This window comes from Myotis yumanensis, unplaced genomic scaffold, assembly GCF_028538775.1.
Source record: "Myotis yumanensis isolate MYYU_CA2020_CCGP unplaced genomic scaffold, mMyoYum1.0.hap1 SCAF_2, whole genome shotgun sequence".
In the NCBI taxonomy this organism is placed as follows: domain Eukaryota; kingdom Metazoa; phylum Chordata; class Mammalia; order Chiroptera; family Vespertilionidae; genus Myotis; species Myotis yumanensis.
Window position 1 is genome coordinate 102703217 of NW_027223753.1, and position 16292 is coordinate 102719508.

Here is a 16292-nt window from a genome sequence, read left to right on the forward strand (position 1 = left end):
AATATTTGACAAAGGAAGGAAGAGCATACAATGGAGTCAAAACAGTCTCTTTAATAAATGGTGCTGGGAAATTTGGTCAGATACATGCAAAAAACATGAAACTAGATCACCAACTTACACCATACACAAAACCAAACTCAAAATGGATAAAGGACTTGAATGTAAGATGGTAAATGATAAAAATCCTACAAGACTCCATAGGTAGCAAAAGAGCAGACATATGTCATAGCAATATCTTTACCGACACAGCTCCTAGGGCAATGGAGACTAAGGATAAAATAAATAAATGGGACTACATCAAAATAAAAAGCTTCTGCACAGCAAAAGAAACGATCAACAAAACAATAAGAAAACCCACTGTATGGGAGAACATATTTGCCAATGCTAATTCAGATAAGGGTTTAATCTCCAAAATTTACAGAGAACCCATACAACTTAACAAAAGGAAGATAAACAATACAATCAAAAAATGGGCAAGGAACCTAAATAGACAGTTTTCGAAATAGGACATAAATAAGGTCCAGAGACAGTTGAAAACATGCTCAAAGTCACTAATCATCCAAGAGATGCAAATCAAAACAACAATGAGGTACCATCTCACACCTGTCAGAATGGCTATCATCAACAAATCAACAAAGGACAAGTGCTGGCGAGGATGAGAAGAAAAAGGAACCCTCATGCACTGCTGGTGGGAATGCAGACTGGTGCAGCCACTGTGGAAAACAGCATGGCGTTTCCTCAAAAAATTAAAAATGGAACTGCCATTTGACCCAGTGATCCCACTTCTAGGAATATATCACAAGAAAACAAAAACACCAATCAGAAAGGATATATGCACCACTCTGTTCATAGCAGCACAATTTACAATAGCTAAGATTTGGAAAGAGCTTAAGTGCTCATCAGCAGATGAATGGATAAAAAACTATCTACACAATGGAATACCACTATGCTGCTAAAAAACTAGGAACTTTTACCATTTGCAACAACATGGCTGGAACTGGAGAGCATTATGCTAAGTGAAATAAGCCAGTTGGATAAAGATAAATATCACATGATCTCACTCACAAGTGGGATATAATGATCAACATAATTTGATGAACAAGAATAGATCCAGAGACAAATGGTATGGAGGGGGGGGGGGGGGGGCGCGTTGAAGAGCAACCAAAGGACTTGTATGCATGCATATTAGCATAACCAATGGACACAGACACTGGGGCGGTAGGGGCTTGCCTGGGTGGGAATGGCTGGGGGAGTGGGGTCAATTGGGGAAAATGGAGACATATGTAAAACTTCAGACAATAAATAAATAAAATTTTAAAGAAAGAATTAAAAAAAAAGAATTTTTAAGAGATTGGATAAAGAGAAATGAAGAACAGGAAGAATTCCAAATTGCTCTTGGACTTTTGGGTTGAGCAGCTACTTGCATGGTGTTGTCATTCACTAAAACAGGCAAGATAGCCCAACCGGTGTTGCCCAATGGTTAAGCATTGACCTATGAATCAGGAGGTCACAGTTCGATTCCTGGTCAGGGCACATGCCAGGGTTGTGAGCTTGGTCCCCATTAGGGCGTGTGCAGGAGGCAACATATTGATGAGATAATTCTCTTTCATCACTGATGTTTCTCTCTTTCCCTTTCTCTCTGAAATCAATAAAAACTTTAAAAAAAGAAAAAGGCAAGACAGAATGAAGGCAGTTTTGAGGCATAGAGGAGTTCAGTTCTGAACATGTTAAACCTGAAATGTACCTTTGGTATTCAAAAGGAAACATTTAGCAGGAATATGGATATATAGAGAGCTCTGGAGAGTTATCTACCAGAAAGATACATTTGGGAGTCCTCAGTACAGATACAGTAATTAGTCATTGGATAAGATCACTTAGGACCCAGGATAGAACCTTAAGAAACATCAATATTTAAGAACAAGCAGAGGAAGAGAGGATAATAATAAGACTAATAAGGTGCAGTCAGTGTGTGGTTACATGACAGAAAGGAAATTCAAAAAAGAAAGGTCAACTCTGTTAAAATACTGTAGAAAAATGAAGTAATGTACAGAGTTATTCTTTAGATTTCCCTATAAGGATTCTACTAGTAATCTTGTTAGTCTCAGTGGAATGGGGGGAATGAAAGCCAGAGAGAGCAGATTTTAAAGTGAGTTAGAGATGTGGAAAGATTATGATTAAAGATTATCGCCGAAACCGGTTTGGCTCAGTGGATAGAGCGTTGGCCTTCGGACTGAAAGGTCCCGGGTTCGATTCCGGTCAAGGGCATGTACCTGGGTTGCGGGCACATCCCCAGTAGGAGATGTGCAAGAGGCAGCTGGTCGATGTTTCTCTCTCATCGATGTTTCTAACTCTCTATCTCTCTCCCTTCCTCTCTGTGAAAAATCAATAAAATATATTAAAAAAAAAAAAAGATTATGAATGGAGAAAGTAGTCACTGTGGAGAATGAGAAACTGCTAAGTGGGGGATTTGGGGCACTTGGAGCACTCGATGCCAGCACAGCACTTAGTAAATGTGTTTGGTGGTGATGGTGAATTGGCCCTCAGCATCCATTCTATTCCTACTTTGTCTCCTAATACAGGAGAGGTTGGAAAGCTAAAAAAATTAAACTCTTGTGCTTTCCTGCAGTGAGGTTTCTAGACATTACTTAGATTTTATCAGTCAAATGCCTCCAAAACGGTTTCGAAGGTAGAAGTGAGATACTAGAGTAGTGTGCATGTGTGTGGGGTGTTTCATCAGTATAAGAGACCTCAATATTCAGCGGCTTAGTAGGTGCTGAAAAGCAAGGTACTGGGCATCTGCTTTTTGCTACAGATGGAGCAGGTGCTCTAGAGCTAACAGATTCAGTGTTAGCGTCTTGATTACTGAATTTTAACCAAAGCAATGTATTCTTGGAGCCAACAGCTCAGGTGGTAGTTTGTTAATCTCTGAAACACAATAAAGGTGTAAGTAAGTTCCTGGAATCACCTTTTCTGGTGGGGCCTCTGAACTCACCTTCGTCAAAGTGGTAGCAGCAGTGCCACCTACTGGTGGGTCAATTGTATGGTGTGTTCTGGAAATCATTCTTGAATGTTCACCTAGATTCTCACCCTTTGGCTCTTAGAACAATTTTTATGGGCACCTAATTCATTATAGACTTTCTGCTTAAAATAGCTAGAATTCTATTACCTGCAACTGAATACTGACTGATACATTGGGCTTATATAACTCTTTCTCAACACTACATTTTCTAGCCCAGTAGTTCCCCAAAACTAGTTTAACATATACCAGGGGAGTCTAGTAAAAATGGTTTCCAGGGCCCAATTTTTAGAGATTCAGGTTAAAAAAGTCTTAGATGGTATTTGAGAATCTACATTTTAGTAAGAGATGGTCCTTGTGTTCAAAGATTTCAGAGTTCCATTATCTTCAGTATTTTTTCTCTTTTGATATTTAAATCAGTACTTTTGGCCATCCTCCTCCCAAGTTCCTTGATGATTTCCACATTTGATTCTACTGGTGCCCTTTGGACTACTTTACTTGCCACAGTGGTGAAAGGATTCATTATGCTAATTATCCATTAAATATGCTAAACTCAGGTTTTCTTTCCTTCAATTCCAATGCTCTCATTGTTATTCAGAAATATTTCACAGGTCCAGGATTTTGACTTTTAAACCCTCTCTGTGTGTATAACCTCTTTTCATCCTTTTACTTCTACAATCCAACTCACAGGGCTGATAATACAGGGTGGGGCAAAAGTAGGTTTACAGTTCTGAGTATGCAAAACAGTTTATTGTTGTATTATTATTTATTAAGGTATCATTTTCCATAGAAACAATGCAAAACACAGTTTATTGTTCTATTATTTATTAATGTATTATTTTCCACAGAAACAACTGTAAACCTACTTTTGCCCCACCCTGTACATCAAATGTCCTAACTCAGACCTAGTTTCACCTGACCTGGAGTCATGCTCAGTCAGCAGCTAGCCCAGAATCTAGGCATTCAACAAATGTTTGTTGAATTAAATTAAAATAGCAATGACATTCTGATAAGAACAATCTCTCAGATCATTCTGCAGTTTCCTAGCTCAAGGCATAATACTATAGAAGCTTTCTCTGCTACTACCATTTGCAAATTATCAGTAAAGTGTTTGAAAAATTTGTGAGGGAACAACAGAATAACTTTATAGAGCCCAACATAGGTGTTAGACATGAGCAGAGCAAGGATGATGGGTCAGGTATAGAAACTCACCAGGGCAGAAAGCCCCGGATGCCTTACAAGGGGCAAAACTGGGAAAACAAGAACCTTGCCTAGCATATTACTGGTCAGGCAGTTTACCCCTGACCTTTTCCTCCATAGAGATAACATCTAGGTCTCAATTATATCTCAGCTCCAGGCCCCGAAAAGCAGCAAAACCAGACAAGTGATGCCTTGGCTGCCTCAGGACCCCTTGTCCTGGCACCAACCAATCAGTAGAGACCACAACCCTGAAAGAGCAAACTTGGAAAGCTAATGTATATTCTATTAAGACCCTCCCATAAGGTTTCCACCCGCAAGAAAGATAAATAGACTCAGGACAAAGGACCCAGGTGCACTCTCTTTCTCCAAGGAGCACACACTTGCCCATTTGCCCACAGGCACGTATCCCCCAACCTCTGAGGGCAAATGGGCAAGGGATCCCATGAGACCTGCAACCAGGAGAGCAATGGGAAGCAGCAGCTCATCCCAGGCTAACCCCTGAACCTGTCTCCAAAGCCCCCTTTTCTCTGACTTCTCAGTGAGCCAAAGCAGCCCAGGCTAAGCTTTCCTGTTGCTTCTTCTATGCCCTTCTTTGTTTCAGTGTCCTAAGTACATTTTTGCTGCCATCATGGACCCAATACCCTTTGGCTCAGCTCTGTGTAGCCCTTTCATTTGGATATCCCCATTCCCCAACCCCTTTTCCTTAAATAAATTCAACTTTTCTTTATTCACCACCTGAGATAGCTATTTAGCCTACCTGCACACCACAGATTTTAACCTTTCAACAGCTTTGAGAAATGACACTTCACTTGAATTACTAATTTGTTTACTTAATTGATAAAATGTTACATTATAATTATAGTTTCATTTCTGGAGAAATTTAAGCAGAAAAGAAACATGAACAGAAGATACATTGTGTTAAGTCAGTTATCATTAAAATAATATATTTTATTAATCTAAATAGTATCCTAAAATAAGACATGAATGTTTTACCTAAAACGCCTTCCACGCTGCTGGTTCATTTTTGCTCGAGGAGCCACACCATCAACAGCCATAAAAAACACTTTCCTAGGTTTAATAATGCGAAACAACACTTCCAAGTAGTGAAAAATATCAGTAAAAATTTTATCATCTGAAATTCTGAAGTGAACATCATCATCATTAGGATGGGAACACTGATGTATAATTCCATTCATATCCAGATACAAGTTGTCAAATTCAGGTATCTAAAAAAAAAATGATGAAGATCATTATTATAATTATAATCAACCATGGATATTTAAGAGGCTGGACAAAGCAGCCAATAAAAAGCAGGATAATGGGGCATTCTTATTATATAAAAACAGTGAACAACCACATTTGAATAAAGAAAGTAAAGGGAAAAAAACAGAAGCACTGGTAAGATGGAGACATATTATATGGTTCTGTGCATAATGTAGCAATAGCTTGATCAAAGTTACTGTCAGGAAATTATCTATTTAAAATAAGATAACCTGGGAAAACACCATAAAAAGTGCTTGGTTCATTTGGTACTCAAAATATTAGTTTCTTTTCTTCCTACTGTTTGACATTAACTCTCAAAACCTCAATTTTCTCTAAGAATGGATAATTACTGTAATGCCCACTTATATAAAAAGGCTGTGTGTACATGATTATGAAAAGGTTTTACAAATGATTTAAAGCTTTACTGTATATTTGGTTTCACTAAAACAGAGTCACTAATTTGGGTATATTATTTTATTAAATTTATTTTTGGTTACATAAATTTATTTTTCCTCTGTTTATATGTCTGGAACAAGAAAACACTACTGAAAAAAATATACATTTACCAAGAACTAAAATGGACATAACTTAATACGTGCAACATCGCCCTGGCCGGTTTGGCTCAGTGGACTGAGCGTAGGCCTGCGGAGTGAAGGGTCCCAGGTTCGATTCCGGTCAAGGGCACATGCCCGGGTTGCAGGCTCGATCAATGATTCTCTCTCATCATTGATGTTTCTATCTCTCTCTCTCCCTCTCCCTTCTTCTCTGAAATCAATAAAAAATATATATATTTAAAAAAAAAAAATACGTGCAACATCTAGTGTAATTAAATAATTTTTATAGTCTGTATTACATACTAAAGAAAAGTGTTTTGAATTTTCAAGCTTAATAGACTTTCCTTGTGTAAACTTAATGAGAACCATCTCTGAAACAGTTATTCAAGTTTTACCATATGCACAGGTAACAATACATTTTCCTATTATTGAGAAAATGACATACCTTTGAGTTTTTTTGTTTTTTTTTTTTTATTTTTTATTGGGGAGGGGTGTTGTAAAAAGTTTTGGCCTCTTAATCAATAAAACTATAAAATATTTCAGTAAAAACGCACTTGTGCTGAAGACCACATAAAAAATTTAAATGCCCTTACTGAATAACAGACTCAACTGAAATGACTTATTATAATAATGAGATTTTAAAAGTAAAGTAAAGATTTACTGTTTCAAAAAATCTGAAAACCCTCAATCAAAATATATATGTGATCTTTTTTAAGGAGGTGGGAGTACTTTATAAAATGATTACAAAGTTTCCCTAGGAGAATAAACATACAAAGAATATTAAAAAGAAGAATAAAGAAAAATCCGTTCTCTATATTAAAAATTATAAGACCATATGATTGAACCACATAGTTTAGAAGCAGTCTAAGTGTACATAGAAATTTCGTACATAAGAGGCATTTCAAGTCTGAAAGAAAGAAATGGGGACACCTAGGCAAACCTAGTAAACAAAGGTATCTCACTGTATAACGAAATAAATTCCATAAGGATTAGACATTTTAATTTGAGAAATAAAAGTAAAAAACTATATACAAGTATTTTGGAAATGTTAGGGTGGGGAAATCCAGAAATAAAAAACCAAACAGATGGTGGACTTGGCTATATAAAAATATATTTTTAAATCTATAGGGTTAAAAAAAAAAAAGAGCCATAAAAAAGTTTAATTGAATATAACAAAATGCAGGAAGTGCTTGCAAAATAGGACAAAGTCAATATTCCTAACATACAAAAATCCTCAAATATAAATAAGGAAAAGAGCAAAGTTTAAAAGTAAGAATGGAAAATGCAAAGCAATGCAAAAAGGAACACAAATTGCTAAAAAACATATGAAAAGATGTTCAACATCCCCAAATTTCAAATTAAACTGACACATCATTTTTTCCTATCATGTTAGCGAAGATCAGTAAGATTGCTACCCATTATTGGTAAGGTTTGGGGAAATGCATAGTTCATATGTTATTATGGAGTGCCAGAGGAGAAGAGAGAAAGCAAGATATTGAAAACCTATTTGAAGAAATAATGACAGAAAACTTCCCCTACGTGGTGAAAGAAAGAGACTTACAATTCCAGGAAGCACAGAGAGTCCCAAATAAGAGGAACCCAAAGAGGTCCACACCAAGACACATCATACATAAAATGTCAAGGGTTAAAGACAAAGAGAGACTCTTAAAAGCAGCCAGCAAGAAAAAAGCAGTTACTTACCTACAAGGGAGCACCCATATGACTCGAAGTATGCACATCTTTGACCCAGGATTTCTACTATTGAAAATTTATCCTGGGACATAATCATAAATTTGCATAAAGATATAAGTACAAAAATATTCATGTCAGTATTGCTCAGAAAAGATAAAAACTGAAAACCATTGAAAGGCCTCATAGAAAAGTGAAGATGGCATGGACACAGACAACAGTATGGTTGACTGCCAGAGGGATGGGAGGGTGTGGGAGTTAGGAGAGGATAAAGGGGGAATAAATGGTGATGGAAGAAGACTTGACTTGGGATGGTAAACACACAATACAATATACAGACGATGTATTGTAGAATTATATGCCTGAAACCCATATAATTTTATTAACCAATGTCACCCCAATAAATTCAATTAAAAAAAAAGAAAATTGATGATGATACATCCATTCAATGGAATACTCCACAATCCTATATAATAAAAGCCCAATATGCTAAGTGTCCAGTAGTCCGTTCAACCAATCAAAGCATAATATGCTAATGATATGCTAAGGCCGCTCAAATGCTCACTGTGACCTGCAATGACCAACAGGGGGCAGACGCTCCGACTGGTAGGTTAGCTTGGTGCTAGGGTCTGGCTGGTCGGGACTGAGTGAGATGGGCTGGACATGCCCTGGTGCCCTCCCACAGTCCTTCCTGGTTGTCCAACCTCTTGCGTCCCTCCTCGGCCCCAATCGTGTACTGGTGGGGTCCCTCGGCCTAGCCTGCGCCCTCTCGCAATCCGGGACCCCTTGGGGGATGTAGGAGAGCTGGTTTCAGCCCAATCCCACAGGCCAGGCTGAGGGACCCCACTGGTACACGAATTCGTGCACCAGGCCTCTAGTTATAAATTATAATACAGATGGTCAAGTGACAACAAAAGTAGTCATAAAATAGCAAGTATATTATTATCCCATTCATATCTATATATGTATTTTGCATAGAGAAGAAAGAAGTATACAAAAACAAGATGATAGAATTTCAGTTGCTTTTACTTTCCTCTAATAGTTTTTAAACCTTTCTGTATTAATACAAATTTTTACATAATGAGCACATATTACCTTTATAATCTGGAAAAAAACACTATAATTTTCTTTTTAGAAAAAAAATTTAAAATTCTCTTTAAGATTAGTAAGAAAGATACAGAATGATTAATCATCAGCTAATGCAGTAAAGAAAATGAGAACTTCCTAAACCCTCTCATTTCACACACACAAGCATCAATAAACCCTACTTTTTTATTTAAAAAAAAAAAAAAGAAGAAAATGAGAACGTGCAGGAGAATAACTAGAAATTATAATAAAAATTTCAAGGTTATCTTATACTTTGCCCTCTTCCTCAACCCCATATCTGATTAGTTTCTGTGTTTTTTTTAAATTTAACATCCCAAATGTTTCTGCAATCTTACCCTCCTATCCATTCACGTTGTTTCAGGCAATCTCATCTTTTTCTCCATCCTGCTTCCCCATCTCAGCTTAAGGACCTCAGTTTTCCAACTGGACTGCTTTCTTACAGTTTTCTCTCTCACCAGTTCAGCCATTTTCCTAAAACATAATCTGATCATGTTGCTTTCTTACTTAAACCCACATGATACTACAAACCCTTAATACCATGAAAGGTCCTGTATGATTTGGGTGCTATCTTTCCAACCAATACCATATGCTTTCCAATTTCCACATATATCCTACAAGCTAACTGCAGGGAAGTAGAGAGCCCTACACGTGCTAGGCTATTTCAAACCTCTGTGACTTTACAGATGTTCCTACTACCAGAAATTCTTTTCTTTCCTACTTGCTCCTCCCTCCCTCTCCTTGAATCAGCTTTCAAGATCCAGCTCAGGTATCTTTGTCTGGAAGCTTTCCCTTCCTCACCCAAAGGGAAATGATGCTTTCTTTATGCTGTATCTTCCTTGATTTTGTGTTCCCAATAAATACAAGAATGCCAGGCACATATTAGGTGCTCTACCCATCAAATGTCTGTCCTTTCCTGCTGAACTGTAAAATTCCTCAAAGCAAGGTCTTTGATTTGGTCATGTTTAGAACTCTTGGCACAATGCCTGACACAAAGTAGTAAATAAAAAATGATTAAAAGTCTAATATGCTAAGTGTCCAGTCGACAGTTCAACCAATCAAAGTGTAATATGCTAATGATATGCTAAGGCTGCTCAACCGCTCCCTATGATGTGCACTGACCACCAGGGGGCAGACGCTCAATGCAGGAGCTGCCCCCTGGTGGTCAGTGCGCTCCCACAAGGGGAGTGCTGCTCAGCCAGAAGCCAGGCTCATGGCTGGCGAGCTCTCCTGCCTCCGCGGCAGCACTAAGGATGTCCGACTGCTGGCTTAGGCCCACTCTCGGAGGGCTCCCAGAATGCAAGAGGGCACAGGCCGGGCTGAGTGAACCCCCGCCAAGTGCACAAATTTTGTGCACCAGGCCTCTAGTAAATTAATAAACAAATAAAGCTTCCCTTTACTGAATATAATAGTACATGTAGCCTTCACCATTCACTTAGAATACATGTTCATGCTGCTTTCAATTGTAGTTATGTATTGAATTAACATCTTGGCATCTAATTTTCTCAAAACACTAGTTTCCTTTTGTTAGTATAACTTTGTATCCTACTTTTTGTCCTTGCAAAATGCCTTTTACATAAAGACAGTATCTATTTGACTGATTCAAAGAACTGTTAACAATTATTTTTCTCTAGCTCTTTAATACTATTTATCTTAAACAATCCCAAAGTTTTGTTGCTTCAATTAGTTTTTAATATTCTATGTTTTAAGACATACTAAAACACCATACATATTTTAATAAACTTTCAATACACAATATTTTATATGCTACATATGTTTTACAGATTATGTAATAAGCTGTACTTAAAAAATTCATTCACTCAATAAATATTTACTGAAGACCTATTATGTGCCACACATTGTGCTTGGGTCTGGGAAATACAATAAATATAGTAGTATAGCGAATAGAACAAAGGATAAGACAGATAAGCTCCCTATACAAGAGCAATACTTTAAAATAGAAATGCCAATTTATGTTCCTTGTAATTTGAAAATTTAGGTTTTCACAGTCAAGGAACCATTTTTAGCAAAATGTATAAAAGACAGGTTTTAAAAATACAGGCTCTAGCACAACAATGCAAATGAACTTAATTAAGTGTACAGTGCTGAACTGTACACTTAAAAGTGTGTAAAGTTGCACAGCCAGTGTTGCTCAGTGGTTGAGCGTCAAGCTATGAACCAGGAGGTCATGGTTCAATTCCTGGTCAGTTCGATTCCTGGATCGGGGCACATGCCCAGGATATGCGGGCTCAGTTCCTGGTGGGAGGCATGCAGGAGGTAGCTGATCGATGATTCTCTCTCATCATTTATGTTTTAATCTTTCTCTCCCTCTCCCTTCCTCTCTGAAATCAATAAAAATATACATATATATTTTTAAAAATGGGTAAAGTGGCAGATGTTATGTTATGTGTATTTTACTATAATTTTTTAAAGTACAGGTTCTAGAGTATACTTTATCAAGAGAAAACTATATGGCTCCTAAAGGTATCGAAATTGTTGGGAATGGGGGGGACTGCAGGGTACATAATAAGGTGCTACAGTACATAAACAGATAGATGGTATAGCTGTGGTATTAAAATTTCATGGCATGAAGCGGGGAGGAGGTGAGTAAGAAAAAAAAAAACAAGTCTAAAGAGCCACATGGAGGAGGGGCAATGATAAAAGAAAGGTTGAGAAGCACTATTCTGGCCCTGGCCATGTGACACAGTGGGTTGGAACATTGTCCCTACACCAAAAAGGTTTGATTCCTGGTTAGCACACATACCTAGGTGGCTGGTTCTATCCCAGGTCAGGTGAGTACGGGAGGCAACCGATGAATGTTTCTTTTCTTTCTTTCTCTCTCTCTCTCTCTCTCTCTCTCTCTCTCTCTCTCTCTCTCCCCCCCCCCCCCTTCTTCCTCCCTGTCTAAAAAAAAAAATCAATAAAAACATATCCTGGGTGAGGATTAAAAAAGGAAAAAAAAAAGAAACACTATTCTGCAGCAATTCTGCTTAGTTTCAAATTCAGCTCCAACACTTACTTTACTAGCTATGGAGCAATGTATTTTGGGTAAGTAACTCAATCCTTTTGTGAATCAGTTTTCTACGCTACAAAAGGGAGATAATTCTAAGATTGCTATGATTAAATAAGTGAATGCATATAAAACACTTAAAACAGTGTTCAGCACATGGCAAGTGCTTAACAAGTATTAGCTATTATAATAGCACTGCACTGGATCATCACAAAGACTATGCTCTAAGAGTTTAAAATTGTAATTATATGTTTTGTAAGGGTTAAGTTTTCATTAAATATATATGTTCCTCATAAGAATCTCTAGTTTTTATTTTATCTATGTTATTCATTAAATCAGCAAACATTAACTGAACAACTGCTATCTGCCAGACACTATGAAAGAAATGAACCACATAAGAAAGAGTTCATGCTCTCAGGTATAATAAAGTGAAGGAAGACAGACAGGAAAACCAAAAGCAACAATACTGTGCACCTTTCTGCATAAGACAAAGACTGGTAAAGTATGAAGGAGTCAAGCGATTCCTTGAGGAGGAGACTGGGAAGGAGGAGGTGAATACCAGATGGAGAAGAAAAGGTCTTTCCAGGAGAAACTACAGGAATAAAGGCACAGAGGCATGCAATACATGTATTTGGGAAATGAATTAGTTAGGAGAACTAGGGATATGTGGGAAAAGGGCAGGTGACCAGAACACAGAAATCGACCCAAGCCACTATGCTCAATTAATATTTGACAAAGGAGGCAAGAGCATACAATGGAGTAAAGACAGTCTCTTCAATAAATGGTGTTGGGAAATTTGCAAAAAAATGAAACTAGATCACCAACTTACACCATACACAAAAACAAACTCAAAATGGATAAAGGATTTAAATGTAAGACGGGAAACCATAAAAATCCTACAAGACTCCATAGGCAGCAAAATAGCAAACATATGTCGTAGCAATATCTTTACTGACACAGCTCCTAGGGCAGTGATGGCGAACCTATGCCACGTGTGTCAGAGGTGACACGCGAACTCATTTTTTTGGTTGATTTTTCTTTGTTAAATGGCATTTAAATATATAAAATAAATATCAAAAATATAAATCTTTGTTTTACCATGGTTGCAAATATCAAAAAATTTCTATATGTGACACGGCACCAGAGTTAAGTTAGGGTTTTTCAAAATGCTGACATGCCAAGCTCAAAAGGTTCGCCATCACTGTCCTAGGGTAATGGAGACTAAGGAGAAAATTGGACAACATCAAAATAAAAAGCTTCTGCACAGCAAAAGAAACCATCAACAAAACAACAAGAAAGCCCACTGCATGGGAAAACATATTTGCCAATGTTATTTCAGATAAGGGTTTAATCTCCAAAATTTACAGAGAACTCATACAGCTTAACAAAAGGAAGATAAACGATATAATCAAAAAATGGGTAAAGGACCTAAATAGACACCTTTTGAAAGAGGACATACAGAAGGCCAAGAGACATATGAAAACATGCTCAAAGTCACTAATCATCCAAGAGATGCAAATCAAAACGACAATGAGGTACCACCTCACACCTGTCAGAATGGCTATCATCAACAAATGACAAGTGCTGGAGAGGATGTGGAGAAAAAGGAAACGTCGTGCACTGTTGGTGGTGCAGCCACTGGGGAAGACAGTATGGACTTATCTCAAAAGTTAAAAATGGAACTCCCATTTGACCCAGTGATCCCACTTCTAGGACTATATCCCAAGAAACCAGAAACACCAATCAGAAAGGATATATGTGCCACTCTGTTCACAGCAGCACAATTTACCATAGCTAAGATTTGGAAACAACCTAAGTGCCCATCAGCAGATGAGTGGATTAAAAAACTGTGGTACATCTATACAATGGAATACCACTACGCCGCTATAAAAAAGAATGAACTTTTAGCATTTGCAACAGCATGAATGGAACTGGAGAGCATTATGTGAAATAAGCCAGTCAGAGAAAGATAAATATCACATGATCTCACTCATATGTGGGATATAATGATCAACATAATTTGATGAACAAAAATAGATCCAGAGACAAATGGTGGGGGGGGGGGGGGAGTTAGAGAGCAACTAAAGGACTTATATGAATGCATATTAGCATAACCAATGGACACAGACACTGGGGTGGTGGGGGCTTGCCCGGGGTGGGAATGATTGGGGGGATTGGGGGGGGGTGAATTGGGGGAAAAGGAGACATATGTAAAACTTAAGACAATAAAAAAAATCAATAAACAATTTTAAAAAATAAAGAGGGTAAGACTCTGTTCTTTGAAATAGGAAGAGTTATGATCTATAGTTTGGTTACCTCACCTTCTTTCTTTTTCCTAGTATTAGCAGCCATTGATGCTTAACCCTTTGCAGTCCAATGTTATTTTTGGAATTCAAACAGTATGGTCCAAATTATTTGATGGGATTGAATGTTGAACGTTTTAAGGTTCTTATTGCTCGACGTTGGACCTGCTCCTAGCGCCTGGTCTGTCGAGTCAGCCTCGAGGTTGGACCGAAAAGGGTTAATGCCTATTTCTATTAATTTACTTGAGGTTGCAAAATGGTGATATTCTATCATTTCTTTTTTATCATTTGGAATAGTTTTATAAAGAGACCATTTTAGCATTTGGTTACCCAATGGTACAAGAAAAGTAGAACAAATGCTTAATTTTTTCCCCTTATCGGTTTTCAAGATTAGGAACAGTCCCTATCACCTTTGGAAGAGAACCCCTTTTTTTGAATACCATTATGAATTAAAAAAGGATTTAAGCATATTTGATGGGTTTTAATACACTGATTTATTATTGTTGAGACTCAAAATTGTCCCACTTGGGGACACTATAAGCCTCTTACAGTTGTCTTTTCAAAACCTTTGCATGTTCCTAGTAGTCTTTATTAGCATCTTTGCTATATGGTATGATAAATTTCCAGGCCCACTAGAATACTTCCTGACTGACCTAGAATCTGTCATTTCTCCAACAAATCCTGATTTCTGTTAGTGAGCAAGGGTATTTCAAAACCATACCTGGGCACTAAGGATATATATTACCACTGGATTGATCATTGTTTTTAAGCTTGTTCCATGGACATAGGGACAACAGAGGGACAGAGCTAGGAAATTTACACATGCATGTGTATGTCTCATAAGTTCATATTGATACTTCCAAATTCAAATTCAAGACTACAGAGTTTTTACTTAACGTTTTCTATATTACATCTGTAACTATTTTACACACCAAGAATCTTGGCTGTCAATGAATCAAGAGATAATAGAATTAAAATACACTATATTAGGCATTTACCATATCACCCAAATGGATTTCAAAAAAACAACATTAATATCACCACCACTATTGAGTATTGTTAATGTAAATTTTTTTGCATAAGTTTTCCCCATTCTCCCCATCCCCATTTACTTTGTAGTTGTGCTATCTATATACTGTCAGAGCATATAGCTATTATAGTAAACCCTCGATTTTGTGGACTTCAATTTAATGGACTTCAAATTTAATGGACAAAATTTCTGGTCCATATGTCACATGTGAAAATTAACACCGTGTTAATTTTAAAATGCTTTTAATCAAGATTTGCTTATAATTAAATTACAGGCTGCCGAAACTGGTTTGGCTCAGTGGATAGAGCGTTGGCCTGTGGACTGAAAGGTCCCAGGTTCGATTCCGGTCAAGGGCATGTACCTTGGTTGCGGGCATATCCCCAGTAGGAGATGTGCAGGAGGCAGCTGATCGATGTTTCTCTCTCATCGATGTTTCTAACTCTCTATCTCTCTCCCTTCCTCTCTGTGAAAAATCAATAAAAATATATTTGAAAAAAAAAAATTACAGGCTTTTTTGATTATTAACCACACTTATTTTTAACTAATTTTAGCGAATAGGCCATATGTTGGAAAAAACACTAATTTCGCTTATGATATAAATAAATATTACATATCTACAACTATAGTCTACATATTTAAACCCAAGAGTCACCCTGTAAATGTTCGAGGAATGATCAGCACGTGATCACCTGCATTACATGTGGTAATTGGTTCTGTTGTCACTTGGCCTGACTTTCTGCAGCAGTTTTAACTCTTTCCAGTTGATGTTCCCAGTACGCTAAGCCACGCCCCAGCCGTGTGCATTTGTTTACTCAAGGGGACTGGTGAATGTAGGCATCTAACTAGACCTATTCAGCATAAATTTAAAATTACAGTATACATAGAAAAATTTTCTATGAAATTCAATTTTTCATACATATTTAATACTACACAAATGTGTCGATATAAGTAAAAACAGATTTACTAATTTGTCAATTTTTTAACATATGCTATGGAAACCCTACATTATATAACGGACTTTAGGCTTTAATGGACACCCTCTTGCCCGAATTAGTCCATTATATTGAGGTTTTACTGTATATACTAAACTTTCTCCGTCAACTCTTGTTTTATTTTCATTCTT

At 37.3% G+C, this 16292-nt stretch overlaps 1 protein-coding gene across 6 annotated transcripts in view; it reads right to left on the reverse strand.

The window, feature by feature from the left end:
• XRN1 (5'-3' exoribonuclease 1) overlaps positions 1-16292 on the reverse strand; it is a 218737-nt gene that overhangs the window by 198128 nt on the left and 4317 nt on the right. For 5 of the 6 annotated variants that reach the window (XR_011470291.1, XM_070405900.1, XM_070405899.1 and 2 more), the window contains exon 2: positions 5210-5442. The exons of the other annotated variant lie outside the window; for it this stretch is intronic. Coding sequence is in view for 4 of the 5 variants with exons in the window: in XM_070405900.1 (XP_070262001.1) it covers positions 5210-5442 (233 nt within the window). In the remaining variant the exon portion in view is untranslated. The remainder of the gene's footprint in view (positions 1-5209; positions 5443-16292) is intronic. 6 annotated transcript variants of the gene reach the window in all.